The 24,986-nt window shown below is 40.1% G+C and overlaps 2 protein-coding genes and 1 long non-coding RNA gene across 3 annotated transcripts; 1 reads left to right on the forward strand and 2 right to left on the reverse strand.

Annotated features, from left to right (window-relative positions):
- Positions 1–11,671: 11,671 nt before the first annotated feature.
- LOC114481905 (protein BTG3-like) lies at positions 11,672–14,869 on the reverse strand. The gene is made up of 6 exons (XM_028476971.1): positions 14,775–14,869; positions 13,970–14,149; positions 13,488–13,625; positions 12,707–12,854; positions 12,493–12,606; positions 11,672–11,686 (listed from the first exon to the last, which is right to left on the reverse strand). Exons 2-6 carry the CDS (start codon positions 14,143–14,145, stop codon positions 11,672–11,674), a joined length of 591 nt encoding a protein of 196 aa, XP_028332772.1. The 5' UTR covers positions 14,146–14,149; positions 14,775–14,869.
- A 1,653-nt stretch (positions 14,870–16,522) lies between these two features.
- Positions 16,523–21,361, forward strand: LOC114481697 (uncharacterized). Its single transcript, XR_003676269.1, has 3 exons — positions 16,523–16,604; positions 20,859–20,908; positions 21,305–21,361. It is a non-coding gene; the product is annotated as an uncharacterized LOC114481697 (long non-coding RNA).
- Positions 21,362–22,401: 1,040 nt separating this feature from the next.
- LOC114481690 (forkhead box protein J1-B-like) lies at positions 22,402–24,907 on the reverse strand. The gene is made up of 3 exons (XM_028476685.1): positions 24,782–24,907; positions 23,399–23,938; positions 22,402–23,281 (listed from the first exon to the last, which is right to left on the reverse strand). Exons 1-3 carry the CDS (start codon positions 24,797–24,799, stop codon positions 22,544–22,546), a joined length of 1,296 nt encoding a protein of 431 aa, XP_028332486.1. The 5' UTR covers positions 24,800–24,907; the 3' UTR covers positions 22,402–22,543.
- Positions 24,908–24,986: the final 79 nt, after the last annotated feature.

Genomic DNA, 24,986 nt, shown 5'->3' on the forward strand with positions numbered 1-24,986 from the left:
TTTTTGTCGCGCGCGTACACGTAATTAACCCAAGGTTTACATACTCAGGGTTGATTAACCCACTTCATACCAGCTGTAATGGAATCCGATACCCAGAGTTTCCCATCGTGGGGTATGTTGATCCAGAGTTTATGGATAGACTCAGAGTTTGTTAACCCGCCTTTATGGAATACACCTCAGAAGTCCTCTTTGCCTTTTTAGTGCTTTTATTCACAGTGTTTCTTTAAAAGCAACACATGTTCTCCAAAATGACATGTCAAAGCACAATCATCTTTACTTGGCAGACACATGTTTGTTACAGCATGGCCTCCCCTCTCTTTTTCCCCCTTCATCCAAACTCTCCTGGCTTTTAAAGCATGACTCATTAGATGAGTAGCTGCACCTGTTGGTGGATCACTTCATTCAAGGGACAAACCCACACTTCCTTTAATTACAAAACAATGGAACCAAACTCTGAAATTTACATTAAATCATTTACACAACTAAATGACTTAAATAAAGAAATGATGTCAATATACTTGATAAATAATCCTTACAAGTTAAAAAAGAAAATAACAATCAAAGAAGAAAAATCCCCTCAGTTGGTGATGTCACCAGAGATGTCTCTGGTGACATCACCAACTCTGACCATACAGGGAATGATGATCCTGTTCACTAAACACAAACAAACACATTTGGTTATACATGAAGAAACAAACGAATAGTTATTAAACAAAGACTAAGTAAAGATGTTTAAATAAACTGTGTTGCTTTGAATTACTATGCTTTGATGTAAACTATAACTAAATGCTGACACAAACAATAGTAAGTGTTTGCAAATGTTTTAAAAGCAAAAGTAAGTTTCAGCTAAATTAATAAAAATACAAAATAATATACTGTATGACAATAACTGACAATGGTGTGAATCCCTTCATCCACTTTGTCACATTCCCCCCAAATATTGAATACATATGGCATGTGGGCATTTCAAGCATACATAATCCACATAATATCAAGCCAAAACAAAACCTCAACCTGTATTTTTTGTGGAGTTGGCTATGTAGATTTTATATTGATGTTTAATAAATGGAACAAAGTTTGCAGTGGCATATTTTCTAACAGAATCCATCCAGTTTGTGTCTAGAGAGATTAAACTTCATTCCAAGGAGCTAAGAATCTCAAAGCTGCTGCTATGACTAATGTTTAGTCTGAACAGCAAGTCTAGTAATGAAGTGTCTTGTAATTGATAATGATAATAAAACATAAATAAATTAATTGAACAAATAAATCTAGTTCAAATAAAATGCAGTATAATAGGTGAGTTGGCTCATGTTGTCACTTTGAGCACGAATTCTGGCCTACTCTATATTTACTACTCTATGACAGAAATATGTGTCTGGGGTTACCAGGAATGTGTGATATTAGAATGGGGTTATAACCCAATAAAGGTTGGGAACCACTGCTTTAGCCACACTAGCCCAAAACAAATATGTTGCTTTAAAAATAAAAGATCATTATTTAAATGCACATTTTCCATGGCAACCGTGTCATCTCTCACCCTATATAAGCGGTTAGAAAGAAAACAACCCGTTTTCCAGTAGTGGTGTCTGCAGTGCACTGTGCAGCCGACAAGGAAAACTTTCTCAAGAATCTCCAGCGACCCTTTCTGAACATCATCAGCCAGAAATTCACAGATCATCAATCCTTGTCTTTTTTTATTTATTTATTTTTTTAAACAGGAATAAATATTTGCTCCCTGTTTTTCCAATTTGCATTTTTTTTTCTTGGCTACCTATGTTATAGCAATTTTTAAGTGTTTTGTGCAACCTCTTAATATTTTTTTCATTTGCATGAAATTTGAATTCAAATAATTTGGAGAAATATGCGTCATTTTGTGTGTTTTTGGTGTCATTATGTGTTTTTGTATTTATTTTGTGTTCTTGTAATTTTGTGTATTTTTCTGTCATTTTCTGCATTTATGTTGTTGATTTGCACATTTTTGGGGTCACTTTCTGTATTTTTGTTGTTGTTGTTTTCTGTAATTTCCTGTCTTTTTGTGTAACTTTGTTGACTGTCTTTGGAGCTATTCTGTAATGTTTTGCTGTTTCTAGTGTTTTTGCAGTCATTTTGTTTGTTTAAGTAGTTGTTGTGTCTGTCTTTGTTTAGTCTTTTTTTTATTTCACGTTTTTGTGCATTTTACTGTTGATTTACGTGTTTTGGGAGTTATTTTGTGTATGATTATTTTTATATTCCTTCTAGAATCAGAATCATAATTGTTTTAATGACCAAGTACAGTTTTTAGGACAGTACAAGGAATTTGACTTGGTAGTCGGTGCGCAAAACAAAAAAACAAAGAAACAACCCAGCAACAATAATAATAATAATGATAAATATAAAGGATGAGGGATAAATAAAGGAATGATAGAGAATAAAGGATAAATTTATATATATACTGTATATAGTGCTGCAGGTAATGTCTGGGGGTGTGTTCATGTGGATGGTGGCAGAAGGAAAGAAGCTGTTTTTGTGTCTGGAGGTTTTGGTCCTGATGGACCTAAACCTCCTTCCAGAAGGGAGAGAATAAAACAGTTTATGACCGGGGTGGGAGGGGTCGGCCACAATCTTTCCTGCACGCCTCAGAATCCTGGAGGTGTACAGGTCTTGGAGGGAGGGCAGATTGCAGCCGATGACCTTCTCTGCAGAGTGGATGATACGCTGCAGTCTGGCCTTGTCCTTGGCCGTAGCTGCAGCGTACCAGATGGTGATGGAGGAGCAGAGGATGGACTGGATGATGGAGCTGTAGAAGTTCACCATCATCTTTGTTGGCAGACTGAACTTCTTCAGCTGCTGCAGGAAGTACATCCTCTGCTGAGCTTTTTTGATAAGGGAGCTGATGTTCAGCTCCCACTTGAGGTCCTGGGTGATGATGGTCCCCAGGAAGCAGAAGTACTCTACAGAGCTCACTGTAGAGTCTCCCAGGGTGAGGGGGGTGAGGGGGCTGGGTTCTTCCTGAAGTCTGCTATCATCTCCACTGTCTTTAAAGCGTTGAGCTCCAGGTTGTTCTGGCAGCACCAGGACACCAGCCGGTCTGTCTCCCACCTGTAGTCAGACTCGTCTCCATCAGAGATGCGTCTGATGATGGTCGTGTCGTCCGCAAACTTCAGGAGTTTGACCGACTGGTGTGAGGAGGTGCAGCTGTTGGTGTACAGGGAGAAGAGCAGAGGAGAAAGAACACAGCCCTGAGGAGATCCAGTGCTGATGGTCCGGGGAGCAGAGATGGTTTTTCCCAGCTTCACGTGCTGCCTCCTGTCAGACAGGAAGTCTGTGATCCACCTGCAGGTGGAGTGTGGCACGTTAAGCTTAGAAAGCTTGTCCTGAAGGAGAGCTGGGATTATTGTATTAAAAGCAGAGCTGAAGTCCCCAAACAGGATCCTGGCGTAGGAGCCTGGGGAGTCCAGGTGCTGGAGGATGAAGTGGAGAGCCAGGTTTACAGCATCGTCTACAGACCTGTTGGATCTGTAGGTGAACTGCAGGGGGTCCAGGTGGGGGTCGGTGATGTCCTTGATGTGGGAGAGCATGAGGCGTTCAAAGGACTTCATGACCACAGATGTCAGAGCGATGGGTCTGTAGTCATTAAGTCCTGTGATCCTCAGCTTTTTAGGGACAGGAACGATGGTGGAGGCCTTAGTCAGGTCCACAAGCCTTATGGGGGTTTTGTCTCACTAAAAAGGGAACCCCTGCTTTCTCATTGGTTATATATAGACATGTACATAATGGTGGTAATAGTTTAAAGATAAAGTCTGGTCTGTAATGGAGTGAGGCTGGATTAATTACATTTAGACTGGGGTTAAAGTGTCTTATTGTCAAATGTATTGGTTTAAACCATACAAATTACTTTTATTGTGCCTGTGCATGGTGTGTTTTTGTGCATATGCTGTGGAGTGTCACTAAGTTTGCAGTGTGTGTTCATGTAGTGATTGTGTAAATATTTAGGATAGAAAATTGTGACCGATGGAACTGACACACCCCCCTACTCAGATCAATTACGCACGGGTGCGCTGAACCTATCAAAGGTGTTCCTGGGATAGTAGGTGGGAATATAAAAGGAACATTGAGGAGTCAATGAGAGGAAGAAAAACAGTGACCAGAGAAAGATACCACGCGAGGAGCAGGCAGAGGACTCTATGCGATTGGCGACACACGGGAGCGTGCACAAGGAAGTAGTGATCCTCCCCAGAGATCTGGAGACGCACGGGCAACAGGACGCCGAGGCGGTGGATCGGCGGATGGATACTGATACGCGCACAAACAGCTGAGTAAAGGAATGTGTTCTATCCTCATGAGCGAAAGGCTGAGCATAGTGCCGATGTGTTGCTTCGCCTGAAGAGCTGTTTTACTGTTTTGACAGCGCATCGTTGGACGTCGTCAGCGGAGGTGCCGGGGATTCCGGAAGAGACGGTGCCACGCCTACACCGCTGCAGACCCGTCGAAGAGTTGCCGTTGGAGACGTGCCAGCGCACGCAGGAGGAGGACTGATACGCACATTAACAGCTGACGCACCGCTGGACGCTGTCGGAAGACGTGCCGGGGTCAACAGGAGAGACGGTGCCACGCCTACCAGGCAACAGAGCGCACCGTGGGACGCCGACGGAACGCACCGACATCTGGGATAGGAGCTACGGATTTACTTGAAGCCCACTCCCCTTCCTACTTGGGACTAGTACTTTCCAGCGGACGGGATAAGTACCTTGGACAGGGCTAGACACACCAACGGAGCTACTTTTAGATACTGTTTTAAAGATTTTAATGATGCAGAGACTCATTTTCTAATACACTAACACTATTAAAAATATATCTAAAAGGAACCAAACTGGCTGTGTTGCATTCTTAAACAGTGAAACCAAAGCTGGGTCTGACCATCGCACAATTGTGCGACAGTAAATTTTGGCGTTGCTCGACAGGACCCAGCACCACTGTTTGAGAATGGAACCAGGTCAGAGCAATGGGGTTAACCCACCAATTACTGCACAATTTGTGATGCCGTGGTTTATGGGAGCTGCATTCATACCCAAATTTAGTGGAGAAAAAGCGATATTTGTAGAATGGAGAGCTCAGGTAGAGGCCATGCTCAGAGCCCAGGGACTAAGCCAACAACAACAAGCAGACTTTATTTTAGGTGCATTGGAAGGAGAGCCAAAGCGAGAAATATTGCTAATAAGTAACGATGAACGGGATACGGGACAAAAAGTTTTAGAGTTATTGCAGAAACTGTATGCTAAACCCAACACCAGAGCTCAACTGAGGTCCCGTTTTTTTAACTGTCGGCAATATAGTGAAGAAACCATAAGGACGTTTGTACTACGCTTGAGAGAGCTCTTCTTTAGTTGGCAACGACAAGAAGAGGGTGAGGCAGAAACTGAATTACTATTAGATCAACTAATAGTTGGTTTGAGGGCAGGCCCGGTGAAACAGGAGCTAGCTCGACATTTGCGCCGTCACCCTGGATTTTCATTTGAGGAAGCCTGTAGAGAAGTATTAGCGTTAGAACAGGAGCTACAGATGGAGGAGGGCATAGGCGTACAACGAATAATGGCTCCGGCTGCAAAAGACTCTCAGGTTTTAGAGTGGGAACGAATGGAGAAAAAAATATACTCGCAATTACAAGTAGATTTAATGGGCGAAGTAAAGAAAGAGATCTCTGAACAAATGAAAGCTCTCTCAACCAACCTCATGGAGGAAATGAAAAACCACCTGACACTGGCCACTCCCTCAGACAGACAACAGAGTAGAACCCAAAGCCCAAGGGAGAGACAACGTAGAACTGACAATACCGCAACCTATGAACAGGGTCCCCAAGAACTCATCTGCTGGGGTTGTGGGGAGAGGGGTCATCGGAATCGACGCTGCCCAAATCGAAGACCCAGACCACAGGATTTTTAGGGTCCCCTACAGCTGAGGGCCAAGCAGTGGGGGTAGTGACCCGGGAGGGAGAGCCCACGCCTTCAAAGTCCACACTGGAGAGGGTGGCCCTAATCGGTGAATGTCCTGATGTGGTGGTTGCTATTAATGGGAAACCTATCTCTTTTTTGTTGGACACAGGATCCCAGGTCACCCTGATGAGCCAGACACTGTTCCAGAGACACCTTGGGGGGACGGGTATGACCCAAGCAGATCAGGTACCGTGGCTTAATCTTCGTGCCGCTAATGGCCTCGACATCCCTTATGTTGGATATGCACTGGTGGACTGTTTTGTAGGGGGAGTTCACCTACCTGAGAAAGGAGTGGTTATTGTAAAAGATGAATGCCTTGGACCAGAAAAAGGTATCCTTGGAATGAACATTATAAAGCCACTGTGGTCTATTCTGAACCAGAGCAACCATCCAGGACTGGTTGTTTTCAGGACCAATCTTCCATCAAAAGAGGGAACGGTGTGGACTCAAGCTCTAACTGAATGTCAAAGGGTGGCCACCAGAGACTCCGGCCCACCTTACGAAAGCATAGTAAGACTCCCAAAACAGTCCCCAGTAGTAATCCCACCAGAGTCAGAGATGATTGTCTGGATGCAAGTAGTAGAAGGGACAAAGAATCAGCCCCTAGTGATGGTGGAACCACTTTCTGATAATGAGACTGAGTTTCAGGTGGCATGGTCCTTGGTGAGACTCAAAGATGGACGGGTCCCCTGCCGCCTTTGTAACCCCAATCCATATTCTGTGGAAATTCCACAACGACGACCATTGGCTAAAGTACTGGAGATAAAGTTGGATGACGTTCGAGGGGAACAGGAGTTGACGATCCACCACATTGAAGCGGATGTGGTCGAAGTAGCTGTAAGACAAGTGAGTGTACCTGATATTGATGGGGAAGGTGTTCACCCTGTGATGTCTTTACAGGGGGACAGACTGACAGCTGAACAACAAACAGAGATGACTAAAATGTTGCAAAGATGGAGTACGGTGTTTGCTGAACATGAAGAGGACTTCGGCCACACTGGAGTTGTTAAGCATCAGATCCCCACTGGCTCGGCACCCCCGAGTCGGGAAAGATACCGGCCGGTGCCTCCGACCCTTTATGCAGAACTTCGTGCTTTGCTGCAACATATGTTGGACGGGGGAGTGGTAAGAGAGAGTGTAAGCCCTTGGGCAGCCCCAGTTGTTCTCGTAAAGAAGAAAGATGGAAGCTGGAGGTTTGGTGTGGACTTTAGGAAACTAAATACATTGACTCACAAAGATGCTTACCCACTACCCCGCATTGAAGAATCCCTCACTGGTCTTAAATCCGCTAAATGGTATTCCACCTTGGACTTAGCTAGCGGCTATTGGCAGGTAGAAATGGACCCTGACGATCGGGAGAAAACTGCCTTTACTACATCGTTTGGCTTATACGAGTTCGAACGTATGCCTTTCGGCCTGTGCAATGCCCCGGCGACCTTTCAAAGGCTTATGCAACGTTGCCTCGGAAATATGGTTAATGACTCGCTCTTAATCTATTTGGATGATGTAGTAGTGTTCTCCTCTGATTTCAGGAGCCATATACAGCACTTGGAGGAGGTGTTTCAGAGGTTGCAGCAACACGGTCTAAAGCTCCAGCCTAAGAAGTGTCACCTGTTCCAGCGGCAGGTGGCCTACCTAGGCCATATCATTAGTGAGAGAGGGGTTTCTACTGACCCTGCCAAAACTACGGTGGTGAGAGAATGGCCGATACCAGAAACAGCCAAACAGGTAAAATCTTTTCTCGGATTTGCTGGCTACTACAGACGTTTTATCCCTGCGTTCTCCAAAGTTGCTGCTCCTCTTCATGCACTGACACGTGGCACTTCTGTTAAAGGGAAAAGTAATGTGCCCATAGAGTGGTCTGGAGACTGTCAAAAGGCATTTGACCAGTTAAAAAACTTATTGGTAAAGGCTCCAATACTGGCCTATGCTGACTTTTGCCAACCCTTTAATTTGTACACTGACGCTAGTCTGGAGGGATTGGGTGCAGTGCTCGCTCAAGTGCAGGAGGGTAAGGAGCGTGTAATTGCCTATGCCAGCCGCAGCCTCCACCCCACTGAACGCAATGACCAAAACTATAGCTCCTTTAAACTTGAATTGTTGGCAATGAAGTGGGCCATCACTGATAAATTTAAAGACTACTTGTATGGCACTGAATTTACTGTCTTTACAGACAATAATCCACTGGCACACCTAGAAACGGCAAGACTGGGAGCAGTGGAACAACGTTGGGTGGCACAACTCGCTAACTTCAAATACACCATCAAATACCGACCAGGTGCAAAGAACGGGAATGCCGATGCATTATCGAGACTGTCAGCGCCGAGGGTAATGGCAGAAACAGCTAAGGTCACAGCTGAGGAGAGCAAGGACTGGCGAGAACTCCAACACCAGGACGAGGACCTTGCCCAATTCCATCAGTGGAAGGAGCAAGATGTACCTCAACCGCAGGTAGACTTGTCCCCTTATATGACACGACTGTGTAAAGAATGGGAGAACATCAGACTGAAGAATGGGGTCCTGGGGCGATTAACAGTGGATCACATGGGACTAGAGGTCTTCCAAGTTCTTATCCCACCACAGGAGACTCATGAGGTGTGGAAGCAATACCACCAGAAGATGGGTCATCCTAGCAGTGCGAGAACCCTGGCCGCTGTTCGTCAAAGGTGCTACTGGCCCCGGATGACCCAGGAGATCAAGGAGTGGACAGCAGCATGTTGGCACTGTTTAAGCGCCAAAGCTGGACCAGAGGTACGAGCCCCGTTAATGTCCATTAAAACCTCTTACCCATTTGAAGTAGTAGGCCTGGATTATTTGTCTATTGGTTGCCCGGGGGAACAATACCCCTATATCTTGGTAATAACGGACCTTTTTTCAAAGTACTCCTTTGCAGTGCCGACCAAGGACCAATTAGCAGGCACAACAGCACGGGCCTTGTACACCAGCATGATCCAGATCTTCGGCTGCCCGGAACGGATCCTCACGGATAGAGGTGGAGCTTTTGAGTCAGCATTAATGGGGGAGTTGTGCCAACTTTATGGATGTCAAAAGAGCCGTACCACGGCCTATCACCCACAAGGAAACGGAGCTTGCGAGAGGTTTAACCAAACGCTGCTGAAATTGCTGTCGTCCATAAGTGAAACAGACCAAGCCCAATGGCACAGTAAACTGCCTGCCCTACTTCAAGCCTATAATAACACGGTGCACAGCACCACAGGGTTAACCCCACACTATGTGGTCTTTGGTAGGCATGCACGCCTTCCCATGGACTGGACCCTTGGCTTGAGGCCAACGACACAGTCACAGACATTACAGGGGTGGGCCCATCAGCACAACAAAACATTGAGCCAAGTGTACCAGTTGGTTAAAGAACAATCTCAGAAGAGACAAGGAAGAGATGCAACCCGTTATAACCGTCGAGCGACGTCTGTCCCATTACTACCAGGGGAAAGGGTCCTCCTTCGCAATTTCCGCAGGCGGGCAAAAGGAAAATTGGCACCCCGATGGTTACCAGAACCCTTTGTGGTAGTGAGGCAGCTAAGGGACGGCCACCCGGTGTATGTTGTAAAACCAGAGGGTAAGGAGGCACCCACACGCACATTACATCGCAATAACATACGACCTTGTCCCCTTACAGTGGAACATGATGCAGGAGGAGAGGTGGGAAGAGACCCTGTAACGGCCCCGCAAGACCTCATCCCACCAACATTATGGCTGCCAGGCAAAGTGACCGGCACCATTATGCACCCCACACCCCAAATGCAGGATGTACCAGCAGGCCCACCTGTGTCTTCTGGGGCATTGGGGCAGGAAAATGAACCTGAACAAACAGTGGTACGCCACTCACGGAGGACAAACTTTGGGTTGCCCCCTGCTAGGTTCCGTACACAGTGAGTAGTCGGGACGACTAGGGTTAAAGGGGGGGGAAAATGTCAAATGTATTGGTTTAAACCATACAAATTACTTTTATTGTGCCTGTGCATGGTGTGTTTTTGTGCATATGCTGTGGAGTGTCACTAAGTTTGCAGTGTGTGTTCATGTAGTGATTGTGTAAATATTTAGGATAGAAAATTGTGACCGATGGAACTGACACACCCCCCTACTCAGATCAATTACGCACGGGTGCGCTGAACCTATCAAAGGTGTTCCTGGGATAGTAGGTGGGAATATAAAAGGAACATTGAGGAGTCAATGAGAGGAAGAAAAACAGTGACCAGAGAAAGATACCACGCGAGGAGCAGGCAGAGGACTCTATGCGATTGGCGACACACGGGAGCGTGCACAAGGAAGTAGTGATCCTCCCCAGAGATCTGGAGACGCACGGGCAACAGGACGCCGAGGCGGTGGATCGGCGGATGGATACTGATACGCGCACAAACAGCTGAGTAAAGGAATGTGTTCTATCCTCATGAGCGAAAGGCTGAGCATAGTGCCGATGTGTTGCTTCGCCTGAAGAGCTGTTTTACTGTTTTGACAGCGCATCGTTGGACGTCGTCAGCGGAGGTGCCGGGGATTCCGGAAGAGACGGTGCCACGCCTACACCGCTGCAGACCCGTCGAAGAGTTGCCGTTGGAGACGTGCCAGCGCACGCAGGAGGAGGACTGATACGCACATTAACAGCTGACGCACCGCTGGACGCTGTCGGAAGACGTGCCGGGGTCAACAGGAGAGACGGTGCCACGCCTACCAGGCAACAGAGCGCACCGTGGGACGCCGACGGAACGCACCGACATCTGGGATAGGAGCTACGGATTTACTTGAAGCCCACTCCCCTTCCTACTTGGGACTAGTACTTTCCAGCGGACGGGATAAGTACCTTGGACAGGGCTAGACACACCAACGGAGCTACTTTTAGATACTGTTTTAAAGATTTTAATGATGCAGAGACTCATTTTCTAATACACTAACACTATTAAAAATATATCTAAAAGGAACCAAACTGGCTGTGTTGCATTCTTAAACAGTGAAACCAAAGCTGGGTCTGACCATCGCACAATTGTGCGACATTATCACATCTACTTTAATTTGTTTAATTGTTTTAAGGTAGGTGTGTGTGTGTGTGTGTGTGTGTGTGTGTGTGTGTGTGTGTGTGTGTGTGTGTGTGTGTGTGTGTGTTTTGCTCTTTGGACTATGAACATGTCTTAACCTAATACTGCATATAAAACAAGTTAATACTTTAGTTGTAGTAAATTGTGCTATAATACATACTAATGCTATACTATCTTTCTCATTTCATCAGAAAAGATCAAACAATGACAGGCGTCATGGTGATGAACACATGATGTAACCACAGAGAGAAGCTGTGACTGAGAACATCCTCTACATGATGATCACTGACATGAGGTCTGTGTCCATGGTTGAAGATGAAGCTTCACTACAATCATCCTCACCTTTAATCCAGGTCACATTCTGCCCTCAACGACACAATTTATGTTTTACATTTTACAAAGCTCATGGAGAGAAAATATGAAGAGACTTTAAAGGAAGTGAAGAATGCAATGAACACAAACAGCAAACTGTGTCTCACTGCTGATATATGGACACGTGTAGCTAATGAAGTCTACCTTAGGGTGACCTACCACTACATTCACAATGGGACGAATAAACAGGCTGAAATTAAAAATGTGCTGTTTTTTTATCCGATTCATCAAATAATCTATTGACCGATTAATCGATTATGAAAATAATAATTTGTTGCAGCTCTAGTTGAGAGGGAGCTGGAAGACAAATCAACAGAACTCAGACACATGCCTTGATGTCCAGTCAGACATTTTCTCTTTCCCTTACCTTCTCACCGACCTCTTTTACCTCATCCTAGAATTTCTGTTTTCACAACATTTCAAATGAAAATAGTGTGTTCACATTGTTATGTCTAAGGTGGGCCCATAATAGAAACATCAAGTTTCATTAGCCAGGACAGAAATTAGGCTGCTAATGTGGGTTGGTTACATTTTCTTAGAAGGCCTAATTTTTGATCAAAGTTGCACATATAGCATTACACAGTGAAGAATCTGATCAAAGCACTTTGGTGTTTGGTTTGCTCACAGGTTCCAGTCAATTTTGATTTCTAGTTTATTGTCCACTGATATTACATGTTGTGAGAATTGTGTTACAATAAATATAATTTAGGACAATGTCAATATTTTTCTTCTCTTTCCACATTAATAAACACATTTGAAAAATGTTCTTGAACAACTGATTACTTTCATTTTTCCTTATTGTATATTATTAACTGACATCAATGCCTTTAATTGTAAAATAATATATTTTACCTTTGATCTGTGTTTCCATCGTAAGTTTGGTCTTAAATTTTTTTTAAGGTGGTATTAAAAAGGTCTTAAAGTTTTAAATATAACTTCTTCCTACTTGTAGTCACCCTGCAATCAGTATCCAAGCTATAAAACACTTGTTAAAAAAGAAAATATATAGGTAAGTCATTTTTAAATTGTATTTATTGATAAAAAAAATTGTTATTGATGGTTGGAGTCCCATTAGGAGGCTTTGCCTCTGGTAAAGGAGGTACCCATAGTTTGTTTCTCCAAGGAATGGGGGTTCTGTTGTGGGGCTGTGGATTGCTGGCACCCATTCCTGACCTCATATTTTCAGGATTCCATGATGGAGCAGCTGCATTTAAAGTCTGGGGAAGGAAAAAGTTAAAGATAAGTTCAAACACAGAAACAACAGTGGTTTAAGAACAGGTGAGTGGGGAAGGAGGTGATTTCTGCTCCATGGGTTACCTGGTTAGAGCACTTCCTGTTGGGGATGGTGAGGGGGGAGGAACGTTTGCTCTCCTCATCAGAAGAATCTGAGTGGTATTCAGACACCATTTTACCCGTGTCTTTGGACAATGTGGCAACTGGGAAGTCGAAATTATTTTCTCCGTATCTGTGCAACAATAACACACACACACACACACACACACATTAAAAACAAACAAAAACAAACTGTTTTTCAGCACCCCATTTTACGAGAAAAATACCTTTGAAATGTTTGATATGGTCCTAAAACATGAGGGTTTAGTCTCTGTCATTTAGCCGTTTTCTTTTGGACTCACCCTCAAGTTTTACACAAAATCCCACGCATTATGTATGTAATTTGACCTTTTATGTGTGTGATATTGTCCCAAAACATGCATGTGATGCATTTCCATGTCATATGGGTAATATGCACACTTCACTTCCACGATGACAAATGACTATAGTTTTCATAATAATCTCACGAAACTCAACAATAGCAATAAATAGCAGAGGACATATTATACATTTGCATAAGCTACTGGCCTTTCACTGACAAACAGTTTTTCCTGTTTATTCAGAGTTGCTCCTCTTGTTTTAAGTTTAGTGACGTCTCACTGAGCAATTTGGCCCATTAGGACCAGATTTTAAATAAAGAGAAAAAACTAAAAAGTTTAAATTGCATTTTCAGATTCAGAACATGAATTCCACGATCACGGATAATCAGAGGAGTAGAAAATCTAAAAAAAAGAGTGAAGAATAATTGTGTGTTTTTGTTACTCACCTTCCACAAACCTCTCCAGGATCAACCCACAGAGTGATTTCCCATGGCAGCCCCAGGTCACTGTATTTAATCCCACTTTCCCTGCAGGCACGCAGCAACTCTGGGTCCTGTTGATGTAAATTATTCACTCTGATGCACCTGAAAAACACAAACATTCAATTTCAATTCAACTTTATTTACATCGCAAAAATTTAGCAGAACTAGGCTCAGAGGTAGCCGCCCTCTGCTTTGACTGGTTGGGGTTAGTGGATAGAAAGAGGAGAACAGCACTAAAAGGATCAGCGTGTTTAGCTGCTGAGGCTGACCAGAGGACAGCTACAAGGGTCACTCCAAGTCATTTTTACACATTTTCAGGACATCCCATGTACTTTGGTCTTAAAAAAAATCTGAAATGTTTATCAATTGTTCTTTAATTATTCAATTGCCACACTTTAATGACATGGAATGACCCACAAACCATTGTGTGTCCCACTGAGCAGTACCTGTATGCCTGGCCTTTGCTGGGGTTTTCAGGGTACCAGTGTCCTTCAAACTTCTCCTGCAGCACCACTGCCAGACGCTTTCCAAACAAATCAATTTTCTCCGCCTTCACATTGTTTTTTAATTTTACAAGGCTTTTCAGGAAGGACACCACCTCTGCAATCTCTGCCCTCATCATGAAGCTGCACCTTCAATAATAAAAACTTATATTAATATTTACATAAAACACATCAAACCAAACTTAATCTAACAAACTCAAGAGATGGAAAACCAGAATCCTGACCCAAAATCCCAACCCTATAATAAAATCCAAAACATGTTCGTTTGCTTACATGTAAATAAATAAATAGAAAAAGATTGCTGAGTGGACATACTATGAATATCACAAACTGAACAGTTAATGAAATCAATATCAAACGCTTGATGTAAGAAATCATTACACAGATAGATATTATTTAACATTTCTTTAGCCTTTTGTTGATCAGCAAACTCTAAAATATTTTTATATATTTCAGGTGAGAAACATTTAAGAATATAATTTATTTTCAAAAAAAGAGAAACTAAATTTAATTTCATGCTTGTCTGTTGAATTTATTTTTATCCATTAAAGAATTAACTACAAGTTGTGAATAACATGGCTACAATTTTAAATATATACACTTATGAATGTAAAATTATGCCAAAAATAAAACTGATTTACACTAAATATAATTACTTTCATATTTTGTTTTGAAACCAAACTTCATCTGACAAAACTCAAGTAGTTCAATGCTGGAATAAAATCCCTAAACTGCTGTAAAAACTCACACATTGCTCACGGGGAGACTCTGGTGGTCACAATGTAAAATGTAAATTTAAAATATTAAACTTACTTTAGTTGTTTGTGTACGTTTTTAGTTGATCTCACTCTGATGGACAGAATAAATGATGTGGTTTCTCAGATAATTTCGTTTTGGAACTATTTTAGGAGCTGCTTTCATCTTCTGATGTTTACAACAGTCGAGAACCATGGCAACCGGCCTTCTTCAATTTGCGCATGCGCAGCGTTCTAGCCTGACGTAGAGCAAACAGAAAGGAAAGAGGGGGAGGGGCTAAACATAATAAAACCATCTACAGATTTAACTGCTGCACGAACAGCCACGGACAGGTCTGTAGTTATTAAAGTGTTATTTGTACGGTTCAAAATGATGATGAATAGTTCATTAATATTTTCTCGTCATAGAGGGAATGTTAAAGACAGAAATAACTGCAAGCGAGCTTTAGGAACTGACGTAATTAATCTAAAGATGCTGGGGTGAGTTAGCACCTGAAGTTAGTGTTAAGTTGGTTCATATGTTTTTTAAATAATATAGTTGTGAGTTATTGTTTGTGTTGTATAATGATAAACAATATATATATGGAAAAATTATTGTTATAATATTTATTTATTAATTTATTTTTAAATATACAACAGGTCAGAAGTGCACATTATAAAAATCACATATATAAAATTGAAAAAAATAAAGATAAAATAAATAAGGGTAAATCATAATCTTTCCATTTCAAAAATACCATCGTATATTGTCACGGTTTGGATGTTTTTTTTTTTTTTTTGTATGAATAAAGGATATGGTTTTGATATATTCTTTAAATTCACACAAAAAGCTTACAAAGAGGGGAGTAAATTGGTTGAACTCACATTTGTGAATATAGAATTTACCATATAAAATGAATAAGTTTACAATAGGGATGGACGATATTGACAAAAAAAAAAATTATCCCGATAATTTCTGGTATTAGTTATGATAATGAAAATCACGCTAAATGAAAACTATAAATAAAAAATCATAATAAAAATCATAACTTAGTGTAAACAGGTTTTTTACAAACACAAATAAATGTGAATACATCAACATTAGACACATTTAAAAAGGCTATAATAGCTGCTGACTCAAAGAGTTCATAAGCTGATATTTTATGGAATATATTAGTGCATGTGGGTCACTATTAGTGTTATTATATGTAATTCATTCATTTCGTCATTTAAAATTAAATTTTTTTCTAAAAAAATAGCACATGAAAAGCAAAAATAACTCCATTAGTGTTTTTACTGTTGCTGAATCTTGTTTCATTTTTCTGATAATGAGTTACATAAAGTTATGATTGATAAATATTTCTCTGATTTCCTATAATTGAACCAGATCAAGCTGATGATTTAATTATTCAGTATATTTAGGTGTAATAATCTCAATAGTTACATTAATCTAATGGGACCAGTTTTGTCTGTGAACACGTGAAATATAATTAAAAAATATTGCATTTCACAAATTGGGACGGATTAATATTAGTATTTATGCTAACATTTATTTCACACAACATGTGACATGTTAGTTTTTATCCTTCCATATGTGATACTCACAAAATGAGTGTTTTGTTGAGATGTTTTTATTTTGGTTTCCTTCCCATGCAAAGTCAATTTAAGTTTATTGTAGTTGCAATGTTTCATTTTACTTTACCATGTCATGCTGTGAAACGGACACTAGATGGCGACACTAACCTGAAACGTAAGCGGTGCGCACCGGACGTGCCTCATAATCCAACTGAATGGAGAAAGAGTCACATGTGTCCGGCTTTGCTGTGTCTTCCCTACACTTACAGGTTAGTTTCTCACCTTTTATGTGAGTACAGGTGTTTAAAACATAATAGGGTGCTCCACTGATAAGTTGCCTGTTAGCTAAAATGTGTAAATGTGTGTAGAAATGTAAGTTTCATGCTACGTGACGAGGAGAGTAAGCAAAATGGCGGTCGACACCGTAGTAAGTGTGTACTTTACTTATTTCTATTGGCTCCTGGTCATTTGTGGGTTGTTTTGTGGGACAATAATGTGTTTGTAGTTTTATCTTTATGTGTGAAATATGATGTGTGAGTGCAATACATTGTGTGGTTGTTTAAGCTAATGCTAATGTAGGGATACAAATGTGCTACATCTGAAGCCTAGGTTTAGGGCCTGTACTTAAACTGAGACTGTTGGTGTGGTTAGAGTTCTTGGGTTTGGTGACAAGCCAGGAGTTAGTCATGTTTCTGATTGTTAATAAGTTGGTTAGTTAATGGTGTGTGTGTAAATCAATAACTGCATGTAAGGTTATTCTGTTACATTAATTAAATACTTAAAATATGTTTAGTTATGACAAAATGTACTCTCTTAATTAAGAGGTTAAAAACAAGGTGTTTAAACAAGATTATATACATGATTGGTGATACAGTTAGATGATATGATTGTGAAGAAATATGTTTATTTTTGGTTTTATACTGAATTTCATATTTTTGTGAAAATATGTAAAATGGACATTTTGTGTAAATGATCACATCTGTGGTTATAACAGTGCTTCATTGCAAGCAGGAATAATAAGAATAATTCATAAATGCAGAAAGGGGTTTATTTGAATGTGTAAATACATTTATGTCAGAGGACCCAGAGGTCCTCAAGCCATAGCTTGGGATTCCATTAAATAATAATAATTTAAAAACAAACCATTTTTGTATTTTTTTCCAATAGACAGACAAAATCACAAGCGACACACTGTGCCTCTCCATGAAACCAAGACAAAACAAAACTAGGCCAGGGCTGTATTCGTGAGGTGAATATGTGTTTGGAAACTGAAAATGCAAAAATGACAACCTGTATCTGGATTTGTTGACAAGTTATATAATGATGGGAAAAACAGAAGACTGACCTTGACCTTAAATATGACCTTGAGTGAAGGTCACGCATTGAAAGGAAATGTTCTTCAATGGTACCAGTCTGAGCACTCTATCACAATTTGTGGCTACGGCTGGGCGATATGGCCTTTTTTTTAATATCTCGATATTTTCAAGCTTTATCACAATATTCAATATACATCTTGAAATGTTGCCCTTGTCTTGAGATGATGCTTTGATGCATACAATCGAACCAGAATGGCAATACTCAATATATGAATTTTGGTTTTTGACACTTGACGTGACTTTGACCTTGACCTTGACTTTTTGGCCCCAAAAAGGTCGACTGCACATCCTTGACATTGTCCCTATGAGATGACATATGTGTCACTTTTAAATTGCCAAATTCAATAAAACAAAAACAAAAACACAGCTCTTCCTGCCTCCATCAGATCAAATCTAGCCCTCATGATTTTATACTTAAATGGAAAGAATCAATTTGTAAACCAACAGGTTACAATTAAAAAAATAAATCTATCTATATATATATATATATATATATATATATATATATATATATATATATATATAAAACTATGCATGGGGACCAATGCACCAATAAAACAAAGACTCTTGAGATGCACAGTTTATGACACACTGCTGTATCACCACAGAGCAATGGCTGACTAAATAACTTAAAGATTGTGTAAAAAAATCTAATAAATGTGCACAGGAGTTTGCATGTTCTCCCCGTGCTGCATGGGTTTCCTCTGAGTGCTACGGCTTCACTCTAATCAATCGAAGTCATGTTTTTGGATTGTGGGAGGAGTCTATAAATTGCCCATAGGAGTGAATGTGAGTGGTTGTGTTTCTACGTGTGTTGCTCTGTGGTGGACTGGCGCCCTGTGCAGGGTGTACCCCCGCCTAACGCTCATTGAGAGCTAGAGATAGACGCCAGCAAATGAAGAAAAGTATTTTAAAAAATATATATATATATATATATATTGATATAGATGATATTGTAACTTTCTTTATCAACAAAATAGAAAACTTGATATATCTTGAATCTTGATTTATCGCCCAGCCCTAGTTTAAATACATAAATCAATTCATCTAATGGATTAATTGCTACACCCTTAATAATTTTACAAGTATTGCGATTAGACATTATCTATTCTATTTAATTTTAATTTCCTTATTTCTGCGGTGTGGATGTATTCCGCTAGAGCTGGGCGATATTCCTGAAATATGTATCACGATATAAGTGTTTCATATCAGCCAATATTGATTATTTTTAATTTTTAATTTTTTCACCAATTTAAAATAAAGACTAGAAGAAAAACATTTAGATACTTTTATTTTAAACGTAATCTTTAACATTTTAAAAAGAGGTCAACAAAACTATGGAAATAAACTAAAAAAGCTCAATTAAAAAAAAACTGTTGAATGTACAAATATAGACATAAAATAAATGCTTAATCAAAGAAAATGTGTAACATATTTTATAAATAATAAATCAGTGCACACCTGTGGAAGAACTGACATCTCTGACATGAAACCAACAGCAGGGTATTATTAAGAAAATATTATGGGTACAATTATTTTGGCATTTATTTCTCCTCATTTATAATGAAATTATTTTCTAAAAAAATAAAAGAAGAAAAAGCACATGAAAAATAACTAATAGTGTTTTTACTGTTTAAAGTAAACCACTGCTGCTGAATGTAGTTTATTTTATATCTGATAACGAGTTACATAAAGTTATGGCTGATAAATATCTCTGTGATTGTCTTTAATTAAACCAGATCAGACTTGATGATTTAATTATTAATTACTGAGAGCAGAACTAACAGGATATTTAGGTGTAATTATCACAATAATTACATTACTGTCTAATGGGACCAGCTTTGTTTGAACACATGAAATATAATTAACTTTATGTGTTTATTTCACACAACGTGTGACATGTTAGCTTTTATCCTACATAAATTAGTGGCCATTTATGGTTTGATGACAGTAAGCCATGTATTTTTAACTTGGTCTCACCAGTGGTTAGCGTTAGCTCTTAGTCCAATCTGATGTGTCGGTGGGTTAGCTTAGCTTAGTTAGCTTTTCCAGCGTGCACCTGTCTCTCTGGGTGGATCTGGTGGAGGATCTTGGACTGGTTCACTTTGTTGGATGTCTGGTCTTTAACCAAGCACCGGTACATCCACAGTGAAACATGAAACTGCTAATGCACACCGCTGCTTTGGAGCAGTTCAAGCCGTTCATCTGCCTACATCCCCCAGAATGCCTTGCGGTTCTGGGTCGCGGGTTGTTTCTGGGTTTTTTCTAACTGAGTTCAGTGAAACTATCAAACATTCTGTCACATATTTTCTTTTAGATATATATCGTTATCGATTTATCGGCCAGGCTTATAATCCAGTATATCTGAACGCCTCTCCTAAGCAGAGGTTGAGACGGAGCACCAAGTGAAAACAATTAAACTTTCACTCAGCGCGATTCATGTTTCTGTGTCACATTATTGCTATAGCTATGCTGGACCACTACACTGCACCAATATAGATCTGTACATTAAGATTTAAAGTGTACTAAAGATGTCACAATTACAGATTTTCTCGCTACAATTATTGTCAGAGAATTAATTGCGATATTATGATCATCACGATTATTTTTGCTTTTTTTACTGTATTTTCACACTATATATTGAATAATTAAAGTCACATGAACACTTCTTATAGGTCTTGAATAATCATTTATTTTCCTTTCTTTGATACTCTAATAACAAAATAATGTATCAACAATCGAAAATAAACAGAGTACAAGAAAAATGTAAATAATCCCATTTTTAAATCCCGGAATTTAAAAACAAATTGTATCTGCTGTGAAAACTATTAACTATAGTATGTCTCCCACAAAGTATGAATCATATAAAGGATAAAGGAGCTGTCTATGAAAATATATAAATATTGAAAATAAATAATATATTATATAACAAATTAATATAAATGAAATATATAATTATATACTATCAGAAATAAATATATAAGTTGCAGTTTAATAATAAATACATTTCCTCTACTTTTATTTGCCGTGTGCTACATCTTAAATTTGTACAGCTTTTCTTTCATTTATAAATGTATAAATATTTATCAATTTTTAATCACATAATTCATATCCTATGACTTGGTTCACATTAATATTTTGTTTCAGATGCAGTGAGGAAATGATGTCACTGGCTGGAAAACCAGGGGAATAAACTAGTAAGGCTGGACTGAACGATGGATGGATGGATGAACACTATTTTTGCTAAATAGTTTCTTTGTGCAGTACCTCTGCCAACTGTAAATATTTTATTTTTTCAATTCCGAAAGCCTACAGTACCTATAAGTTTGAAAGTGTCAGAATTTTGTGCCTTTCATAGCCCACATTACTAAACATCACTATTTCCTGATACGGCAGAGACGCTGCACAGTCTCACTCTGCTGTAAGGCAGGAGGAGGAGGAGCCAGGAGGAGGCCACACCCTCTCCCAAAAGCACATTGTTGCTCTGCCTCTGTTCTCATAGCGTGTTTTTATGTGTTTGCACATGCTCAGTCAGTTCCCTAAGATGAAAACCATTTACCGTGCTATGCTAAATGCTATACGTACGTTCACAGTGCATTAGTGAATTGATACAGCGTGGCCGCTGCTACGTTCTCTAGTGGGCGGGATTATAACACTACAGTCAGGATGACAGCGCCAGAGACGATTAAGAAACTTTCTTTTGAGGAAAAACGACAGCTTTTAAAAGAAGGAGACCAACACCTGAGCTACCAGACCTTCAGCAAATGTAAGGTCAGAACATTGTTCATATTTTCTACAGTGAATGGTAGGATTGACTTTGTGGATGTTGTCATTTTCTCTGTGTTTCTGTGTTTCCAACACAAACAACAGATGTGCTGCCGTGTCATGAGATATATGTTGTTGGGAGAGTATGGAGGCTATATTAAATAGTTGTTTATGTTTCTTTAATGGTGTTTATGATGTTGATTTTGTTAGTTGGATAAATGCTTGTCCATGTGGATCTTATTGGGTTTTTTCTTTCTTATTATGAATTTTATATTTTAATAAGCGCATTGAGATGACTTTGTTGTACATTGTGCTATACAAATAAAGTTGAATTGAATTGAATTAACGATTGCCAGCAGAAACATATGAAATTGTCATTGGTGTTGACATTGGTGGTCTCGATTTGCAACGCCCTGCCTACCCTACCCTAGTTCTCACGGCACGTCACTGTCAATAGCATAACATTTTAGTCATAAGTATTTAAATTAAAAAAGAATACTTGATGAGTCAAACCACCACTAGAGGGCACTTTAAATGTATATTTCTTTTTTATAGCAAAGATATAGTGTGCATTATATTTATCTTGTTGTTTTTTTGTGCAATGCTTTCCTCTAATAATATCTATAATTTGTATTTTGAACCTGTTACTAAAATGTAATTTAAACTATGATGTTTTTGTATTTACAGAGATATTTGTAAAACAACCATTTAGTATTATTATTTTTGTGGTTTATTGCATTTTTTTTCCAGTCAACATAGACATAAATCTACACATATTCAAAGTTTAACATGTATTGTGTGAAAAATACTAAAAAAAAATATATAAATACATGAAACGTTTTTTATTCTTACTAAGGGCTTACTAATATATATAAACAAAGTTCACAAAAATTAATATTAAAAAAACAAATGAAAATACTAAATAAAATGTAAATTGAAGATTAAAAAAGAAACACAAACTTAAAACATATTTACATATATACATACACATGTGAATCCAAACATAGATATTCCACATAGATTGTAACGGTGGTGGCATTGAGTAAAGTAATGAGGTAGGAGGATTGTTATAGGACAGTCAGTGTTGGTGGTGGTGGATGGTCACAGGTAGCTGTGAAGAAGCCCTCACTCAGACCAAAGCCTGGATCCAGGGTTGGGGGTACGGTCACTGTGTCCACTTTGACCTCCGCCCCTTCCCCCGACACCGAGGACTCATTGAGATGGTCCTGATGCTGGTACAGATAGTGCTGAGGCGTCTGGAGCTCTGCTACGTTCCCTGTGCCGTTCGTGGTGGTGACACACAGGTCCATGTAGCCGTAGGACAGCTGCTGGTTCATCACGTCTCCCCACCACCTTCCCAGCTCTCCTATTGGTTCCTGCATCCCCTCCATCTCACATTCCAGGGACCTCAGAGCAGCGTTGAGGTCAGAATCCTCCAAGGTGCTACAATCACCCCCGAGAACTTCCTGCAACGCTGCTGCCAGAATGTCTACCCTCATGGAGTCTGGTTTAGTGGCTAACAGCGGTGTCTTTGTAGACCTGGTGGTTCTTCTGTTGTTTTTGGACAACAGGGGCTTTTGTTCAGGAGTCACATCTTCATTAGCAGAAGTTCTTGCAGTGTCCTGATAGCCCTGAAAACCGTTGTTCCTCCTCAGCGTTCTGGTCCTGCCTTTGAAGATGCCGTTGACGAACATGTCTGCATACTCTGGGTCAATCTGCCAGAAACCTCCCTTGCTGGGCTCGTCTTTTTGTTTGGGGACCTTCCTGAAGCACTTGTTGCGGGACAAGGTGTGACGAATAGAGTTCTGTAACAAAGACACAATAAAACCAAGATTTATTACAAAGCCATTGAGCAAATATGAGTAAGTGATGAGAAATGAAGGGAGATGGATACTCAAATAATAAAAGTGGGTGTCACTTACCTTCCAGGTGGGTTCTGTGTGTTTGTAGTAGCAGAAGTTCTCTGTTATCCACTTAAAGATGTCGGACACAGTGACTTTGGGCTGTTTGCTGGCCTGCATGGCCATGCAGATGAGAGAGGCGTGAGAACAAGGTGGTTTGACTTTGGGGTCAGTCTTGTAGACCACCTCCACCAGAGGGATGGGCTGCTCCTGGATGCGGGGATGGGGACCAACGGTGGAGTCGCTGCCGAGGTACTGAGCCATCCCGGGGGCTGCGGTGTCTCCCACGGCGAGGCTGGACGGAGAGTCGTTGCCAAGGCGTCTGAGGAAGAGCTGCTCCTGGGAGGAGGGACACCCGGGGCCACTGGGCCACTCCGGGTCTGAGCTGAGGATGGAGAAGTCCTGGAGCCAGTGGAGGCTGGTCAGGGTGTCATCAAGGGGGGCAGGTCCAGACCCTTGGACCTGATCCTCCAGGTACATCTCCAACCTGTCCACCTTAAACCTTTTGGCTCGAGGCATTGGAAAGACCGGCATCCTGGTTTGAGACTGAAGATGCTCCAACTGGCATGGAAAATAAAAGATTGGAAAAATCAACACAAAATTAAAAAAAAATCCTACTTCCTGTTTAAACATCATAATAAATCACTTCCCTGTGGTCTAAATGACATATCTGTGCTGGGGTTTGACTCCTATTCAGCCTCAGAACAAACTTTAAAGTTCTGCTGCTGGTGTATAAATGTGTGAATGGGTTTGGTCCAGAATACATCAGTGAGATTTTAGTCAGATATAAACAGCTTTAATGTCCTGGAAACAAACAGATTCCACACATTAAAAAGATGAAGGTAAAACTAAATGAAACCTTGACCTGCATGGTCAAAGGTCAACAGAATACAATCAATAAATAAACATTAATATAATTTACACATCATCATTTGCCTTCATAGAATTTAAATATGTCAGTATTTATATGTTTATTTATTCACATTTATATTGAATTAATGCTAAACATGAATCAATACTGTTTGTTTTTAATAAATTAAATTAGTAAAAGTTTCACAAAAAGGTTTCCACACTGTTGGAATGATATATTAAATAAAACAATTCTGACTAAATAGTAAATGTTAAAATGGATTAGATTTAAGTAGAGTTTTATAACAAAGTAGTTCCAAAGTGCTTTACAATATCAGCTCTCACACAGGATTAGAACTGAATATGTAACTACATTTTTAATCTTATTAAACAAACTGTATTTTTTTCTTTTTTTTACTTGATTCAGGAATTTATCTGAATAAATAACTATATTTACAATATTACAAATCCAGCAAAATTTACTAACTTGATTCAGGAATATCAGTGAACTAATCATTAAAGTTTACAATATTACTTCTAACGTTGGTGACAAACCTTGATCACTGCTGACATCTGCTGGTCAATGTTTACGGGCTGCTTTTAAAGATATTAGACCTCCTTTAGTCAGTCACTGTTGTAGATCCTGCTGCAAAACTCACACTGCGGTAGATTCTGATCAGCTTTCATCTTTTAGCCTGCGTTACCATGACTACCTGTAAACATTGGCTCAACTGCCACTAGTGGGAAATTTAAAAAATGC

This window comes from Gouania willdenowi, chromosome 19, assembly GCF_900634775.1.
Source record: "Gouania willdenowi chromosome 19, fGouWil2.1, whole genome shotgun sequence".
In the NCBI taxonomy this organism is placed as follows: domain Eukaryota; kingdom Metazoa; phylum Chordata; class Actinopteri; order Blenniiformes; family Gobiesocidae; genus Gouania; species Gouania willdenowi.

Bases quoted from the DNA above. Each gene is read 5' to 3' on its own strand.
- LOC114481905 (XM_028476971.1), bottom strand. From the start codon at position 14,145: ATGATGAGGGCAGAGATTGCAGAGGTGGTGTCCTTCCTGAAAAGCCTT. The intron at 13,626-13,969 runs GTACTGCTCAGT...TGTGTTTTTCAG, and splicing joins AGCAAAGGCCAGGCATACAG to GTGCATCAGAGTGAATAATT. The intron at 12,607-12,706 runs GTAACCCATGGA...TTCCTTCCCCAG, and splicing joins ACAGGAAGTGCTCTAACCAG to ACTTTAAATGCAGCTGCTCC.
- LOC114481690 (XM_028476685.1), bottom strand. The intron at 23,282-23,398 runs GTAAGTGACACC...TCTTTGTTACAG, and splicing joins ACACAGAACCCACCTGGAAG to AACTCTATTCGTCACACCTT.